This window comes from Lissotriton vulgaris, chromosome 5, assembly GCF_964263255.1.
Source record: "Lissotriton vulgaris chromosome 5, aLisVul1.2, whole genome shotgun sequence".
Taxonomy (NCBI): Eukaryota; Metazoa; Chordata; class Amphibia; order Caudata; family Salamandridae; genus Lissotriton; species Lissotriton vulgaris.
In genome coordinates, this window is record NC_141693.1 from 1,690,249,756 (window position 1) to 1,690,267,647 (window position 17,892).

The 17,892-nt window shown below is 46.8% G+C and overlaps 1 protein-coding gene across 2 annotated transcripts in view; it reads right to left on the reverse strand.

Annotated features, from left to right (window-relative positions):
• METTL2A (methyltransferase 2A, tRNA N3-cytidine) overlaps positions 1 to 10,588 on the reverse strand; it is a 49,925-nt gene extending 39,337 nt beyond the window's left edge. The window contains exons 1-3 of one of the 2 annotated variants that reach the window (XM_086923833.1): positions 10,485 to 10,588; positions 10,146 to 10,395; positions 5,778 to 5,869 (exon numbers count right to left, since the gene is read on the reverse strand). In XM_086923833.1, the coding sequence (XP_086779959.1) occupies positions 5,778 to 5,869; positions 10,146 to 10,318 (265 nt within the window). In that variant the 5' untranslated portion in view covers positions 10,319 to 10,395; positions 10,485 to 10,588. Of the gene's footprint in view, positions 1 to 5,777; positions 5,870 to 10,145 lie in introns of both variants that reach the window. The other variant, XM_086923832.1, reaches the window with a different exon arrangement.
• Positions 10,589 to 17,892: the final 7,304 nt, after the last annotated feature.

Consider the following 17,892-nt stretch of genomic DNA (forward strand, 5'->3'; position numbering starts at 1 on the left):
AATCTATATACTACATTCCTAAAACTAGGTCAGTGTTTTTCTTCCCCGATAACGTTTAGTATTTAAGGACCATCACTCGACCCCTTAGGTAGATTATCCAGCAAGATACCGTCAAAAGACGATCTTAGTTATTTACGGCATTTAGAGAAGCTGATGCAACCTGCCTGAAGTTGATAAGAGCAGAATACCCGAGGAGAGCTGCTACTGCAGCGCGTGTGCCTTTCCCAGGGACACTTCCTCCATGGCTCTTTTGATAAGGACAGCTCGAGGTATGCAGTGTCCCTCTTCTCCTCAAGAAACTCTAGTTCGCAAGTTGCTCTAGTACATGGGTACTCACAAACTTTCTCTAAGGGGCCAAATTTACAGTGTAGTTTGTGGCCGAGGGCCGCACCGGTGGGGGTGTGGTCAGTGAGAGAGGGGGCGGGGCTAGAGACAAAAAAAAACTGTGACCATGAGGTTGAACACAGGCCCTGGCAGCGGATGTCTTTGTCCACTGAGCCACCAGACCGAGCATACACACATATCTCTCTCTCTGTCTCCCTCCCTCTCTCTCTTTCTCTTCCTCCCTCCCTCTCTCTATTTCTCTACCTCCCTCTCACTCTCTCTCTCCGTCCCTCCCTCTCTCGTCTCCCTCACTCCCTCTGTCTCCCTCACTCTCTCTGTCTCCCTCACTCTGTCTCCCTCACTCTCTCTGTCTCCCTCACTCTCTCTGTCTCCCTCACTCTCTCTGTCTCCCTCCCTCCCTCTCTGTCTCCCTCCCTCCCTGTCTCCCTCCCTCTCTCTGTCTCCCTCCCTCTCTCTGTCTCCCTCCTTCTCTCTGTCTCCTTCCCTCTCTCTGTCTTCCTCCCTCTCTCTGTCTCCCTCCCTCCCTGTGTCTCCCTCCCTCCCTGTCTCCCTCCCTCTCTCTGTCTCCCTCCTTCTCTCTGTCTCCTTCCCTCTCTCTGTCTTCCTCCCTCTCTCTGTCTCCCTCCCTCCCTCTCTGTCTCCCTCCCTCTCTCTGTCTCCCACTCTCCCTATCTCTGTCCCCCTCCCTCCCTCTCTCTGTCTTCCTCCCTCTCTCTTTCTCTACCTCCCCTCTCTGTCTCTTTCCCTCTCTTTCTCTCCATCCCTCTCTTTTTCTCCCTCCCTCTCTTTTTCTCTCCCTCTCTGTCTCCCTCACTCCCTCCCACTTCCTCCCTCCCTCCATCTCCCTCCCTCTCTCTGTCTCCCTCCCTCTCTCTGTATCCCTCCCTCTCTTGGTCTCCCTCCCTTTCTTTGTCTCCCTCCCTCTCTCCGTCTCCCTTTCTCTCCCTTTCTCTAACTGTCTCCCTCCCTTTCTCTAACTGTCTCCCTCCCTCTCTCTCCCTGTCTTCCTCTCTCTCTCCCTCTCACCCTCTTTCTCCCTCCCTCCCTCCCTCCCTCCCTTTGTCTCCCTCCCTCCTTATGCCTCTGCCTCCCTCCCCTCCCCTGTCTCTCCCTCTCTCTCCCTCCCCGACTCTCTTTCCCTCCCTCGCCTTCCCCTGACTCACCCTCTCTCCCTCTGTCCCTCGCCCTCACCTGACTCTCTCTCTCTCCCTCCCTCTCCCTCCCCTGACTCTCTTCCTCCCTCCCCTCACACTCCTTCCCTCCCCTCACACTCCCTCCCTCTGTCTCTCCCTCCCTCGCCCTCCCCTCACACTCCCTCCCTCTGTCTCTCCCTCCCTCGCCCTCCCCTCACGCTCCCTCCCTCTGTCTCTCCCTCCCTCGCCCTCCCCTGACTCTCACTCTCCCTCTCCCTCACCCTGCCCTGGCTCTCCCTCCCTCCCTCCCTCCCTCTCCCCTGACTCTCCCTCTCTCTCCCTCCCCTGACTCTCCCTCTCTCTACCTCCCTCCCCTCACTCTCCCTCCCTCCCTCCCCTCACACTCCCTCCCTCTGTCTCTCCCTCCCTCGCCCTCCTCTGACTCTCACTCTCCCTCTCCCTCACCCTGCCCTGGCTCTCCCTCCCTCCCTCCCTCCCTCTCCCCTGACTCTCCCTCTCCCTCTCTCTCCCTCCCCTGACTCTCCATCTCTCTACCTCCCTCACCCCCCTGGCTCACCCTCTGTCTCCCTTCCCTGACTCTCCCTCTCTCGCCCTCACTCTCCCTTCCTCAACCTCCCCTGTCTCTCCCTCCCTCTGTCTCTCCCTCCCCTGACTCTCCCCCTCCCTCTCTCACTCCCTCCCTCGCCCTCTCCTGACTCTCTCACTCCCTCAACCTCCCCTGACTCTCCCTCCCTCTGTCTCTCCCTCCCTCGCCCTCTCTCTCCATCTCTGTCTCCCTATCTCTGTCTAGGCAAGGTGTATTAATTCTATTAGAAATATCACGAAAAGCAAGAGCTATTTGCTGCACACATCGAACCACCTTCCCCAGCCTTCCCAAAATCTGCAGCACATTATTAGTGACTTCCTAATGTAGAGGGTGCACGGGAGCTGGCTGGACCACTGCAGCAGAGATCAGGTGTAATCCGGAGGGCAGAGATTCCAAATAAGGCTGGGCTGATTTAGACTTTCATCCCTTCAGTGTCGATAAAACAAATGCTACTCGAGGCTGCGCAGAGTGATCTCCAAGTGGCTCGGTTCAATCAGCCACGGGGTTTGTCCTGATCACTATAATTGTCCAACAATCCCCCCCCCCCCCCCCCTCCTCTGTGGCAGCCCGGGATGAGTCAGCTTGCCTGGCGCGCACACAGCCGGAGCACTTCACAGGTCTTTAAAAGACCATTAAATCGTTAATGAGGCTTTGTTCTGTTTCACCTCTTCTGAGGCCCCTGCAGCTCCACTCTATGGCTGGAATTTCCCAGCCCCCCTAGAGCAGAGCCTCTCCGAGTCAGGCTGCATCAACCACCGGTGTTTACTAAAACTCTTGATTTTTTTTTTTTTAAATTGGTACATGTCTGCAAGGTCCGGCGGGCCGCCAAGGAAGGCTTGCCGGGCCGCCACCGGCCCGCGGGCCGTACTATGAGTACCCCTGCTCTAGTATATGCTCTCCTAGAGTGGTGCATAGAAGTAGATTTTGGGTGTTGGGCTTTTAGATTACATTTTAACCATGTTAGAAATTTTCATTTTATTTTCGTTGTTTGCAATGTTCCTTCTTGCTGTTTTGATGATATCTTGTGTGATTTTAGATGTACTGTGAAGAACTGTAATATGATTGCACCGATTCTGATAAATTTGGTAAATCGGACAATTTAGAGTTAGGTTTAGAACATATCAGACCTATTTAAGCTGTGTGAATGTCACACTTGTGGTAGGAATTTTGGGAAGTATTGAAAATAATATAGCTTCTGCCACAAATGTAATAAATGACTATACAGCTTTGGTCAAGCATTTGCTGTATGGCAGGAATAGTGATCCCTATATTTTTGAAGTGTCTGAAGCTTCTACAAAGAAACTTCTCCAAGGAGAACTAAGAAAACTGGTTGAAGACAAAAACAGCATTGCAAGAAGGCAATTATGGGTACAAATGGGCTTTAAACTAGAAAAATTGGATGCCAATGATTTTGACTCTGGTTGTTAGTGGTAGGTTGGTCAGAACAACTAAACGTAGCAGGGAATTCTCTACTAGACAACAACATACATGTGAACTTTGTGAAAAGGGCGTATGGCCTAATGAGCCAGGAGGATTTAGAGATGAATTGGTATTCAGCAAGCCCTCCCAGTACAAACTTGTAAATAGTTAATTTGTCCAATGGAGAGTTGTGTGCATAAAGAGTTCTAGTCCTAAGTGGTATCAAGGTCTCTCACAAAATTATAACCAACTTTGGGGTGTCACCTTCTCCTTTTGAATAACTGACTATGAGTGTGAGTAAGCCCCTGACTCCGGGAATAGCATTCACAAAATGTTTCTTCTTATCCTGGGTAAAATATTCAAACATTTATTAAACCACTCATCAGAGTGGGTAAAATTTGAGTTGCGACTACTGGAAAAACGACTCTGTTTTACAAAGGGTTTCTTAACCGCTTATCATGGTGCTACCCTTCATGAGCTTAACAATAGGCACTTTCAAAAAAAGGGCACTGCACTCAAATACTGTTTTATGTACTGTAAGACTGCATTTGACCACGCTGACCAGCCAGCCCTTTAAACAAAAAATTGAAGTTTCGGACGAAATCGACCTAGCCTTGTTACACCTCATTAGCCAATGCCATTCAAAGCTCATAGTACAAGGCTAGAAATGATGTGGATATAACAATGTTACTACAATCGTAATCAATAACAAATTGTGCTGAGGTGTGTACTGGTCCCCATTTAATTTGGGCTTTAATTAGTGACCTTCCTTGATTACTATGGAAAAGGCCATACTTTCCATCATGGTTACCAACTACAGAAAAATGTATCTGGAGATGATACAGGAATCTATGAGACTGGCACAGAAATCGGAAGAATTTACAATAAAAATGATATCATGCAAAAAGACATCAAAATTAAAAGTAGGTGATTTGCTAAGAAATCAAATATATATATATATATATATATATATATATATATATATATATATATGTTAAACATTTTGGATTAATAGGTTTCTACTTTCAAGTGATTCCTTCTTTTATCATCTAATAGGAACCTTCTCAGAGGATAGAACGTGGGTTGCCCAAAAGAAAAGAATACTTGATTTAATACATCACAGAAATAAACATCGGTCTTCTGCAAGTATGAATTGTTCTTTGGATCCTCTTGTTAAGGTACTTAATGCTGAAGTGATTGAAATGGCAATAGTGAGACCTCCGAGAGCAAACAAGTCAACGAAAATTTCAGAAAGTGCCAAAAGATCTCCGCTTACGCAGAACACAGAGTCAGATAGTCACTCCTCTCCGGGCACTTCCTACTATTCTTCAAGTACAGCCTGCTGAATAAAAAACACTAAATACTATTTTTAGCAACATTTTGAAGAAGCTAAAAGTAGTATACCCAAAGGCCTTATTCTTCTGGGACGATGATAACCGTGGTACCAATAAAGTGTGTTTAACAGACAACAACTTTTTTTTTTTGCCTAAAATGATTAAGTTATCTAATTCATGAAGCTAGAATTATGCATGCTATGAGTTCCAGTAAGAAACCAAAAGTGTGCCCATCACAAAGGTGATGACTCCTGGCAAGAATCTAGACCAATTGTCTGTTAAATCTCTGATATAGCTGAAATCTTGGACGAGTGCTATTACAACTTGTTTTCCCTGTTGGTAAAGACAAGAGCTAACCCAATCTGTAGTAAGAATGCTCATAGAACATTAGTGCACTATGTGAGACTTCTAGGTTTATAATCATTTGAGGCAGGGCATGTCTTTCAAGATTGCATTTCACTGTGAACATAGTGTAAGTATTTAAACAAATGGTTTACAGAGTTTATTACATTCTGTGCAAATATTGATAGCTAAATGAATCACATTTAAGATGTATTACTTGAATGGCATCATGAGGGCAAAACAGTGGGGTAGGAGTAAGACAGTGCGCAAAAACTACTGCAACAATTGTTTTACCACAATAGTCCTTTACATTTAATGCAAAAAATTATAAATGGATGTAAAGCCAGACCCAATATCATACAACAAAGTATTTCCTCCAGTGTCCGTTTGCCTCTGTGAAAAGTGCAAAATGAAGAATGGGGAAATACGAAGACTTTATTGGCATGAGGCTTTATTTATTAAAGCCATGGCTCGACAACATCATATTTTAGCAATTTGGAAAATATTGTTTTTAAAAAAATCTTTAAGTCAACATGAATTTTTTCCCTCAGCAGACGGGCCATCTTCCAACTGCAGCATGCAGTAGGATGAACCTACTTTGTTTCTCAAGCGGCAGCAACTGCTCACTGTTCTCCTGTACTTTCTTCTGTGCAGTTGCTTCTTGCTCCTCAGACCATTTAACATTATCCCTGTCAAAAAATAAAATTGTGAGGTCAAAACTAAACAAATCAAACACATTGTGTTAAAAATATATAAAGGATGTGGTAAGGTATATTATCTATTTTAACAATGAAATATTCGTTAGGATGATTTATATATGTAATTGGTACTGTGTATGAAGTTGCCATTCTTGCGGTGGACAGGTCATTAGCCATGTGCCAATAGTATTCTTTCTCAATGTGATTTGATCTAGTATGGAGTCGCACGCTGAGCTCTTTAAGGTGTAGGTGTCCCTCTGTATGGAATGAGAGCTCTGGTGATGTCAACCACTGCAGTAAAGTGCACTATTTGAGAGGATGAGTCTTATTTTTGCAAGCTCTAATTGGTCGCCTTAGATGATAATGCTAAACTCAGCCTAGTGAGTGTGAAATAACTGTAGGTTAAGCCTAACACTTAAGAGCGTTAGATGAACAATAAAGTCAATAACAGGCCATCAGCGTGCACAGGGAATGAATGTTATGGGCTATAATGTTTCAGAAAGTCTGAATTGGCCTTATGCTTCTGCAAACAATCTTTGAATGTAATCTTGTAGGAGTGCAATCTGAGCTTATCCTGTAGCCTAAGAGAGTCTGGTACATAGAAATGCCATCTGTGCTCACTGGTTGGGGACATAGCAATTCCTAAACTAGGTGGATGAACTAGCTACAGTGCTTATATTAAGGACACTCTCTAGGGCGTACAACGGGATTCCATAATCTATGCTCATTTAAGGTAAGCACATTTTTATGCGAGCACATAATATATCCTCTTTGGTCCCACTAATGCAAACAGGAAACTATGCTCTGTCAGTTCCTTGTTATCACACTGTCCACCAAGGTGCCAAGGGTACAAAAGCAACCCTTTTTTTAAATTAGAGTCTATATTATTTCTTATCATTTTTGTTCCGAAAATAAAAATGTATGGAAGAAGAGAACATATGAAAACATGGTTCATGGAACTGGAACGTCTTCAGGTTTTACATGGAGCATACTCATTACGGCGACAGCTATTGAACTCAAAGCACAGCCAAACTCTTTTTCAATGCAGGCCTGCCAAGTATCACGCATCAGGTGTGACGCTCCCGCATTTCAGTGTGGTGTTCAGCATCACCGCACTGAAATGCATTGTCACGCATTCATGCCATTCTGAAACTCTAGGTAGGCAGGGTGCCAGCGCCCGCTGCGCTGGCTCTGCTGCTCCCCACAAATGTGTTGGCAGCTACAGCTCAGTTCAGTAAGTTAATAGTTAAATGCCTAGTCTCAGCTCTGTAGTGGCTGAGAGTGCTACAATGTAACAAATCTGCCCGGGAGCCAGCCTGTCGTGCCCGTGGCGCAGCGCGGTTTTCAGACAGCACAACTGAGATTGACTCACACTACTCCAATTATCAAGAGGGGTGCTGCCTGCAGTGGGTGCTACTGACTGTGGAACACCATGGGGGCCCGGGATCATTAAATCCGGATCTGACCATAATCATTAGTGCCTCGTCAAGGGCCCGGAAGAATGAGGAAGTGAGGTAGGTCTGTCAGAAGCAGCGGGGGACTCAATGAGAGTCAATTCCTCGGTGTGCTGCCGACTCTCAGTCTGCGCAATAGAATAACACCTCCCCCCGCCCCCGGCGTTCCCGTACAGGCGGGGAGGCGAGGGCGGTCAGATAAAGAAGACCAGTGTCAGTGACTGATTCATTTCTGTCACAGTCAGACTGACACCAGCGTGCCGTTTTCTCTTCTTCAGGCAGGCTTGGGGGCGAGTCTGCAGCTATAAGCTGCTACAGTGTGTGTAACAGAAATTCATGTGGCTCAACATAATTGTCATCATGGTGCGACTAGTGAGCAAGCGGCTACTGTTAAAAAATAGCCACTGTTAAAAAATAGTGAGACACCAATCCTCTGGTAATATTGATTGTGCCTGCTATAGTGCGCTCCTTTGATTTGGAAAAGCGCAGCACTTTCAGGAAGTGGGAAGTCAGTGCAGCGTATTACTTTCAATATAGAAATGTTATCAGGAGCAAGCAAGGGCGGCGGATTAAGGATTCAAACACTTCCAGTACTTTCTCCTTGCGAGAGGGTCGGTGCCCGGATAATACTATATAGGAGACACTCCAAGCTTGTCTCTAACTGCTCTCTGCAAAGACACCTATCTTCCTTATGAAATACACCAAATACCGGGTTTCTTTTGGCATAGAAGGCTTTATTAGCAATACGCTCTTTAACCTCTTAAGTGCTGCGTCGGGGAGTTGGCCGACAGCAGCACTACCTCCCCAATGCTGCGCACGACCATTGGACGTCCATTCAGCACTAGTTCCAATGGACAGCGCAGCACTGGGGAGGGATATTTGCGCCGCATCTAAGGTGTTAAACTAGCGCCGCCAAACCTGCTTTCTGTTACTTTTCACCAGGTCACGTCAAGTCCCCACATCTATACATTGTTGCGGGGAGGAGCCATGTCCAGTCGGTGCGCATTCTGTGGCAGGATGTTGAATTTCCTACCTGCCAAACGGGCCCCAAGACACCCAGGAAATCTCCTGCTGCATGGCCCAGAGTTAAAGGAGGAAGCCGTGTTCGAGGATTGACCACCGGCTCACTTCCTCCTGACCTTGACATGTTCTGTGCTGTGCCCTGCCCAGGCAGAGCCCAACATGCGCCCCAAATTCAGCAAGGCGGCATGAGTCTCATAGTGAGAGCAGGTGGCACAGGCTATTGGCAGGTCAGCATGGCTCGCTGTCTGACTCTCTGAAGAGGAGACAGGCTAGATATCTCATCGGTGCCAGGCCAGCAGCTCCTCTCGGTGGATCATTCTGACAGCTGTCAAGAAATTCAGGTAAGTCGGATATTAATTTATTAATCTTCTAGAAATTATGACATTTGATATGTTTGTTACGAGAATGGCAGGGGGCATAGCGCCTTGGAAATAGACAAAGAAACGTCTGTCTGTGCTGTAAATGCAGGGCCATCTAAGGTGGAAGTTTTGTCTAAACTAACAGCTTTTATGATTTATTAGAGCAAAGTGTTTAATATCCTTGCTTGACAGTGTGGCAAATGAAGCAGCAGCCTTTATTTTCCCAGTGCAGTGAGACTTGTTATGTCAAAAATAAGTCAGGTGATTAATGTTCCGCTGGAGAGAGGTCAGAGTTTTCTCTAGTGGCAGTTTTCACTCTAACCATTAAGTAGCCCTGAGGGTTAATATGCTTACTGAAAGAAAGTCTACAAGTATACTGTTTTTTATTGAACTGCAATACATGTGGATAGCTCAGCGGGTTGCAGTTTTTGTCAGAGAGATCCCTTTGTTACATGTGGTTCAGCAGGACCTGAAGCGGAGGTTGTGGTGGAGGGTGCAGATTTTTTTTAGAAATCAAAAAATATTTTTAAAACACCTGCTGCAGAGTTCGAAATTCGTGTTGCTCTAATGAGCGTGATTTCTGATATTCATCTATTTCCATGGACTTCATTGCAGGATTTTAGTCGAAAGTGCCAAGCATTTATAGTCATTGAATGACTCATAAATCCACTGAACATATGAAAATGTCACACATAAGCAATCTGAAACATTAGGAGCTATACTCAAATGGATGTAATTTATGCTATCTATACGATTCCCTCATCTTACTGCTTGATTTTGCTCATGAGAAATGTTTTGGAGTATTTTAGTAAAGCACATACATGCCTATGAGTGAAAGGTGGAGAGGATTTAAACATGTTAGCTGACACTCTTCTCATTTCCTACAAAGGGGTACAATTATGTGAATTATATGGTCTCATAATCACAAACGTCTCCTAGGGGACTCACAATATTACAAATGAAACAGATTTGACTAAACTGAAACAACATTTAAAGCGAAATGGATGCGTAAAGCAGAACGTCACTTATTGGCAGACTGAAACCATTGAAATGTTACACAAAAGCTATCTGAAAACTTGGCAGTTATGAGCTGAAATGCACTTGCCACCCATCAACGAGCAAAAGGAACACTGACATGAACCATACCCAGCACTGAGACATTTATACTACACACGACAAGCAAATGTGTGTTTTGCAACAAAAATATATATATCATCGGACAAGGGTCAAATTGCTCAATAGAAATGTCTGGGCTCTGAAGCAACAGATAAGCTCGCTACTTGCATTAAGACCTGCATGTAAAATAGCCATGAAGCATGTATCTACTAGCATGGTGGCCATGTTGGAGTGGGAATACTTAGTGGCTCTGAATGACAATACCCTTCTACTAATGCGTCCCCAGTACGCCCTCCAAGTTCCACTCCATCTCACCAAGCGTTGTGCTGGAAAACTCGGCTAGGGTCGGTCAAATGACGATTTCCAAATTGCGGTCTCTTGCCAGTAGGAGAAACTGAATTTACTCCAGAAGAACAGAAGCGCGCTGCCATGACGGTTCCCAGAGACCGGAACCGGAAATTTGCGAATCGCCACAAGCTTCTATGCATCCCTGGCTTCTTTCTCCGGAGAATAAAAAGTTCTCGGTTTCTTCTTCGCCATACGCTTTTCCTTTTCGCTGATTATCCTATCAATTCCCGTAAAGAAAACCGGTATAAATCACTTAAAAGGTACTGCCCATCCTACCTTCTAGCCTACAAACTAAGGTACACTTACCCGGAAACGCGTCACCTGCTGTCAAATTGAATGTCAAAAGATGTAAACACCCACTGGCTTCGAGGGAAGAAAAAACAACTAGCGTGCTAACACCCTTTAGCGGAGAGCAAGAAGGCGGGGAAACCAGAGTTATGTAATGTGAGGTGTAACATTTCCCATATTCGAGATTAAAATATGTGTTTAAATAAATTACATCATTTCGTAGTTATAACTCCAAAAAGTTTATAATAATTTCCCCCAATCACGTTCATCATTCATTCACTCACAAGTCACAACTATAACCTCAGACTTCCATTTATCGCTTTTGGCCCCAGTAATTGTATATTGTAATTGTTGGAAAGTTTTGAAGGCCAAAGAACACACAAGTGTATAGGCCGGGTAGAGAGAAGAAACAAGCCCACATATCAGGTAAATCATAGGTTTAATCCAGGCGCGCAACACCCATTGGGCTCACAGGGCTTCAGCCGCCCCCCCCCTGTCGTGTGTGTTAGCCGGGGTGGGGGAGAAACAGCTTCGCGGGCTGGCGAGCATCAAATTGCAGCCGCACCCGAGTACTTAACAGGTCTTTAAAAGACCATGTAATTGTAAATGAGGCTTTTGTTGTGTTCACCCATCCTTACTGCCACTCTGTTCGTGGTAGGAAGAATTAGCCCCCCCCCCCAAATATTTTCCTAACCCCCCCCCCGAATCCAAATTTGGCTCTAGTTGCCCGCCTGGTTTAATCCAAGTCACACAACATACGTGTTAACAATTCAAACAAGCATTTACAATGCAACGGTTTCGCCTTTTCAAAAGTTAGAGCTATTGGCATTGTAAATGACAAAATTTGTATTTATTTGTTGGTTTTGAAAACAGATAAATAAATGGCATTGTCATTTACATTGCCAATAGCTTAATCTCTCGCAAGTGTGAGACCTATTTTACCCTACTGGACGAGCTCAGCAGACAGCAATTACTACCACACACACACACACACCCACAGCCACAGACACCCACAGCCACAGACACCCAGAGCCACAGACACCCAGAGCTACACACACACAGCCAGCCACACACACCCAGAGCCACACACACACACACACACACACACCCAGAGCCAAACACACACACACACCCAGAGCCACACACACACACACCCAAAGCCACACACTCTCAGTTCCTTAGGTTTCCAGCAGTGCCCCTGTGGGCTTGACCCTGGGAGGTAGTTTCCAGACGCCCCTAGGTACCTGGCTGATGCATGAGAGCGGGTTGCAGGACCCATGGTATCATTGAACGGTGAGGGGGCAGTAAGGACCCTCCTACACACACAGCAGTTCAGCCCTAGTTGTCCTTTAGACGCTCGCCACTGACGTCTGATTCCCCTCCCCTCCCAGGCAGCCTGGACCCACATGCACACACACACTATGGAGGCGGTGGGCCTGCTCCACACCTACGCAGTGATTAGTAGTGTAGACCCGACCCTACGCTGCCACTCACAGTGTGATGCGCCCCCCCCGCCAGCACCTGACAAGCTGACACACTTAGGAGGGCTCAGTCTTCTGTCAGAGACGCGCACAGCCTGCATGCCCGGTGCCCCTGCCCCTCCGAGTCCCGGTCTCTCCCTGGAGGAAGTAACGACACTTCAAAGGAACCGATGTGAAGTGCCGCTGCACCGTACCGGCGAGTGCCGGCCCACTGTAAGCACTGAGGCACACCACCTAGGACACAACAAACAGAGAGCTCTTGCAAAGGCGGGACAGGACGTGCGCAGAGGCTGCACTTCACAAACACCCCCAGCAATAAAAGACAAGAACTGGTGACGTACACCTCGCATGAGAGCTGCGCCGGGGTCTCTCCGCGGGGGCGTGCGGGGGCCGAGAATCCCAAATGCACCACAAACACCCCGCCAATGAGGAGGTCTCCCTCCGAGGAGTAGGACTGCTGTGTCCGGCCCTGGAGGTCACACCCCGGCTGTCTGCCCCCCGCTCCTCTGCCGAGGATCACAACAGAGGTCAGGAGAGACGCTGCGGACAGCCACAGCGCCATGGAGGCTCCGGCGGTCCCTGGCACCAGCGCAGGGGGCTGCAGTGTGCCACTGTGTCCAGGGGCCAAGTGCAGAGAAAGAAATGCTACCCCAGGCTGGATATGGTTGTTCTGTCCTAAAGGTCAGGTGTTCTGTTGGTTTTTGTTCTGCACACCCGCAGTGCCGGACACTCCTAGGAGTAATAACTGCGCTCTCTACAAAACATCATTCATTCACTACAGCTGACAGATCAGTGGGGCAGCCCACTTCACCCATAGGCTAACTTCACTGTGATTGACACATTCAGCTCTGTTACAAAAGTCGCACACCCACATGCAAAGTAGCTCGCTTTGTGCCAGGGACTTTAATGGCACTGCTTACTCTTTGAGACCAAGAAAATATTTTGACTTTCAGTAGATGTGTTTTTTTGTATAATAGTGAAGGCCTGGCACTCGCCCAAACATAAAGTTTGACAAAAATCATGATATAAGAAGTTACTGGCAAAGCCATAAGGCTGGTCGCCAACGCCAGACCTATTTCCTGTACCAGTACTGGTCCCCCCACCCCGCCTTTGACCCTATAGAAATAGTCTATTGTTATTTTACAGGCTATTGAGACTGCAAGTCAGGGCATCGAAGGTAAATAAGACCGGAAGTCCAGGCCACAAATAACTCTGTACTTCCTGTTTGTCTATGCCACTCTAGACTACTGACATCCCTGTGTCTATTCCACTTCATCGAGCTGTCTGTCTGGCTGCTTCCTGCTGCGGCTGTGAGCCGGGCAGGCACAGTGCTGCGTTCTGACTCACCGCGCTTGGCAAACTCTGTCCACCTTTTAAAATGTGAGTGGAAAACTCCTTGGGGTTATAAACCTCTGAGTGAAACCGCCAGGGTGCCCTGATGTTTCCGACTCTGATGCGTGAGCACATCTCATTGCATGTGTTGTGAACCTGTGATTCAGAGCTACACTTGCTGGTTTTCTGAGCCAAGTGCCTTGGAGTGGGGACAGGTGGGGAGGAGCTAGAGGATGCGTGAAACAACACAGACAGTGGGAGGCAGAGGCGCAGAGGAAGGCAGATAGACACACGGACAAAGACACAGACCGGTGAACACAGACATGGATGTGCATACAAGCTAACTCGCATGCACACAGACACGAAGAAAACTGACATGCACATGCATACGCACCACCACCAGCAAACAGCCGTGAACTTCCAGACAGAGAGACGGAAATACTCACTCAATGACGGACAAACAAAGCCGAAGAGATTGACCGGTAGACACAGACAAAGTAACATGAACATGCAGACAGGCTGACGGACACCGAAGAAAGAGACAGACCGACACAGACAGATGGACATTCACACAGACGGGCACAGACCGACAAACTGACATGGACCCGGTATTCTTTCTCTCTTTGTCAGCTTCTATTTTTGGTTTGTGCCTCGTTTCAAAGTGCTTATTTCTCCACCAGCTACTATAACTTAATATAACTTGTGTGGCTGTTCATCCTACATAAGAAACTTTAACAAGTGTGCCGCTATTGATTCGGAGGCGATATCGGGGTGGAGCGTGATGGACCACCACAAGGCATTATAGGTATCGCGAGGGAGTGACATATCACACAAAGGTGTGTTGTAGGAGAAATTTAGGAACTGAGGGAAACAGAATGTCAGAGGGTGGGCAAGGGGATGTGTTTAAAGAGTACAATCGCTTCCAATGGCGCGGTGAATGTGGTGGCTTCGGGGAGCAGTTTGTACACACCTCCTGGATGTGCATCATTTACTCACCTTATTCAGACACCCCCCTGCCCTCCAGGGGCGGGGTCGCCGCTCCATGCATGGAGAGCTGAGCTCGGCCGCCGCTCTCTCCCTCAGCGCCGGGGATCCGGGAGCTGAGTGCGGAGGGGCTGCCAGGGCGCGGAAGTGACGACACGCGACACTGCCATGTCTGTGAGGGGCGAGCAGGCCCCGCTAGTCTGTCTTCGATGCTGACGGCAGCAGGTACCGTTATCTGCCAGTCTTTCATCCCTACTATGAAGCTGGAGTTTTTCAAAGCGCAGGCAGGCACCCGCCCTTCAGACAGCTCCAAGGGACTTGATGCACGCGTGTTTACACTGCGCCTGGCTGCCTTTAAACCTCTGATGGAATTGAAGAAACAAGTCAGGTCCCGGGCCGGCAGCCAATCACAGCGCGGCCTGGGAAATGACGTCACGGGAGTGTCCCGGGCCGGCAGCCAATCACAGCGCGGCCCGGGACAAAGGGGCGGGACTTAAAAAAAGCCAGCGAAACACCCCCGAATCGCGTTTTCCCGAGAAAGCGTGATTGACAGCCGCTGTCTCCCAATGGCTAGCGTCCATTTATGGAGCTAGCCAATGGGAAACAGAGGCGGTCCGAACATCCATACTGAAGACAAAAGTTTTCGATCTGGGGGAGGCACTGCGTGCCCTCGCCAGGTCGAAACCTAAAAAGGAAAGGGAGATTTCGAAAAAAATATTCGGTGAATGTATTTTCCTAATTGACTTGTTGTGAAGCAGGGGCAATTTAGTCATCCCGGGCAAGAGACAGATTAAAAAAATAAATTTTTGTCTTCAAAATTTGGGAGTCTCCAGCCTTAAAAGGGTCTGTCGGCATGAACGAGATATCAACATTTTATTTAAGGCAGTTTTACATAAGCCATTCATGCCAATAGGCCTGATTCAGGAATGAAACTCAATTTTTTAAGCCAGAAATGGCTTCATTTTGGCCAGGGTCAGACTGGCATATAGGGCAATTAGGCAGTGTTCGACGGGCTGGACTGAAAGGTTAGTGTGTCAGTGGCAGGCGTGCAACACAAATTGGGCTCACCGGGCTTCAGCCCCCCCGTCGTGTGTCAGCCTGGGCTGGCGACCGTCTAATTGCAGCCGCACCAGAGTACTTCCCAGGTCTTTAACCCCTTGACCTCGGTCAAATTCCACCGTGGTGCTGGGGAATTAATGAGTGGGCGTGTTTCGGACGGCCCTGCACATGCCCACTGTGACGTCGGCCGTGCAACGCCCGCAACGGGTTAAAAGACCCTTTACTTGTCAATGAGGCTATTGTTGTGTTTTCACCCCTTCTTAGAGCCACTCCGCCTATGGCTGGAAGAATAAGCCCCCCCCCAAAATCCTTTTCAGCCCCCCCAAAAATTTGTGGGCTTGTTTTATGGTCTGTTGAGCTAGTTTTTACTGCTGATTCCCTTATATTTAAACAAACACTTCCTGCAGCAAGCTTAAATGTATGCAGTCTTCCATACCTTGCAAACCACTTACTTATGCAGTATGTCTTTCAGTGCTTGAATTGGAAAAATAGAAGTGCAGGTACCCTGTACCAGAGTACCTGCTTGTTTCTGAGAAGTGCAGGTATTCTCCAATCAAAGTATTACGCCACTTTTAAAAAGTGCAGGTCCTCTCCCTCTCAAAATGATAATGTGCAGGTACTCACTAATGGTGGGCCACTTTTATTTTGGTTGCCCGGGTCTATTTTCTTTCCCAGTCTAACCCAGATTTTGTCTGGCTCCTGCCTGAAATTGTCTCTGCTTCAATAAAAGTCAATGGGGGAAATAGATTCTCAATTGCTGTCAAGGGATGTATGACGTTAGAACGCATACATTTACAACGCGTACCTTTACAACGCGTTCATAACAACGAAAGTTGTTACCACGCATTGCGCTGGGGGGCGCAAAATTGAACAATTTAATTTACTATTCCAACACCAGTCCCCGTGGATAGTAGGGAAGGTGTTGGGATAGTAAATTAAATCATTTACTATCCTTGAGCGCCCCCCAGTGCAATGCGTGGTAACAACTTTCATTGTTACGACCGCGTTGTAAAGGTATTCCGTTGTAATGCTTGCGTTCTAAACGCTGCATACCGCTGTCAAGGTTTAAGATTGCTTATGAGTGACATTTTCATAGTTTCAGTGTACTTATGAGTGAGATTCAATGACCAATGTGTGGGACTTAAGAGAGACACTTTCATGCGAGTAAAACCTAGCAATGAAGTCTATGGAAACATATAAATACCAGAAGTTACACCCATATGAGCAACGAGAAACTGTAAGAGGATCTTGAAACTGCTGCAAAGCACCTGAAATGGAAGGGCACTAATTTCTCTCTTTCATGTGCTTCATTTATTTGATAGTGTTCCTCATACTAGTGTAGGGGGTCAGAACAATTTATAATATATACACATTATAGAAAGACAGTTAATCATATATGTGTAAATCAGTCTAAAGGAAATGTTACGTAAGATAGCGAGGATTACAAATTGTAGAATCACATTTCATCCATACTAGTAGGAAGTATATTCTAAAGGTTTGGTCTGGAGAACCACAAACTCAGGATTTAAAACGTACTATCTAGTTGGTTTTTACTAAAAACTATTTATTTATACCCAAACAAAACCTTTTTAGGAACATTAAGATAATGAAAGACTGGGGTGGGGGGTGGGGGAGGGGATAACGTTCTAACCTATATCAGGTAGTTTGAATGCAGCTCTTTGATGACATTTCATATGTAATTGTGCTACATTTATATTGTAACTTATGAACTGCAAGTAACAAAAGGATCTCTGTGACAAAAGCACTAACCCACTGAGCTGGCTGCATAAAATGCAGTTTAATGATCTGCCGAAGCAGGCACTTTAACCCTTTGCACTACTTTATGATGGGTGAAAACTGCCACCAGACAAAAGGCTGATCTCGCTTCAGCAGGAACATTATTTACGAGAGTCACCTTGACATTTTTATTGTTGTCTGAGAATTCCTTGACACACAAGGAATTCAGCAGTAGGTGGTTTTATTTGTGAATACATAGCACCTGAGAGGATAGGGGGTCCCTACATCATTGTAGTTAGAAGGGACAATTCCTAAGCAATCCGACTGCTAACAGAGACAGAAATGTGCCGCCACACCATTATCTGCCTTATCTGTGCAGAGCAAAGAAAAGGGAGAGCATGAGCCAAGCAGTGTTCCTCTCACTTGCGGGCAGAACCAGTAAAACAAAAGTAGGTTGGGCAGCACTGGCTGCAACCCATTACAAATACACAGAACACACAGGCCTCTGCACTGCATGAAGTAAAACTGTATCTCCACCAGGAGAGGGAAACCTGGCACACGCAACAAGTGGGCCCCAGCACCGCAACTGCAAACAAACAGTACTATTTTGATGTTAAAAGAAAAATGATTCCTACCTTGAAGTTGAATAAACATAAACCTCTCCTTACTTTGTGTTGGAATGTTGGTCCGGGTCTCTCCTTGCACCAGCACTGTATTGATGTTTACAGTCCTCATTTCAATTGAGGGCCACAGATCCAGAGAAGGGCGGTCCATGCTCCAGTGTGTACATTTCATTAATGATTATCCAATCAGGAGTATTAAAGCCCCTTAAT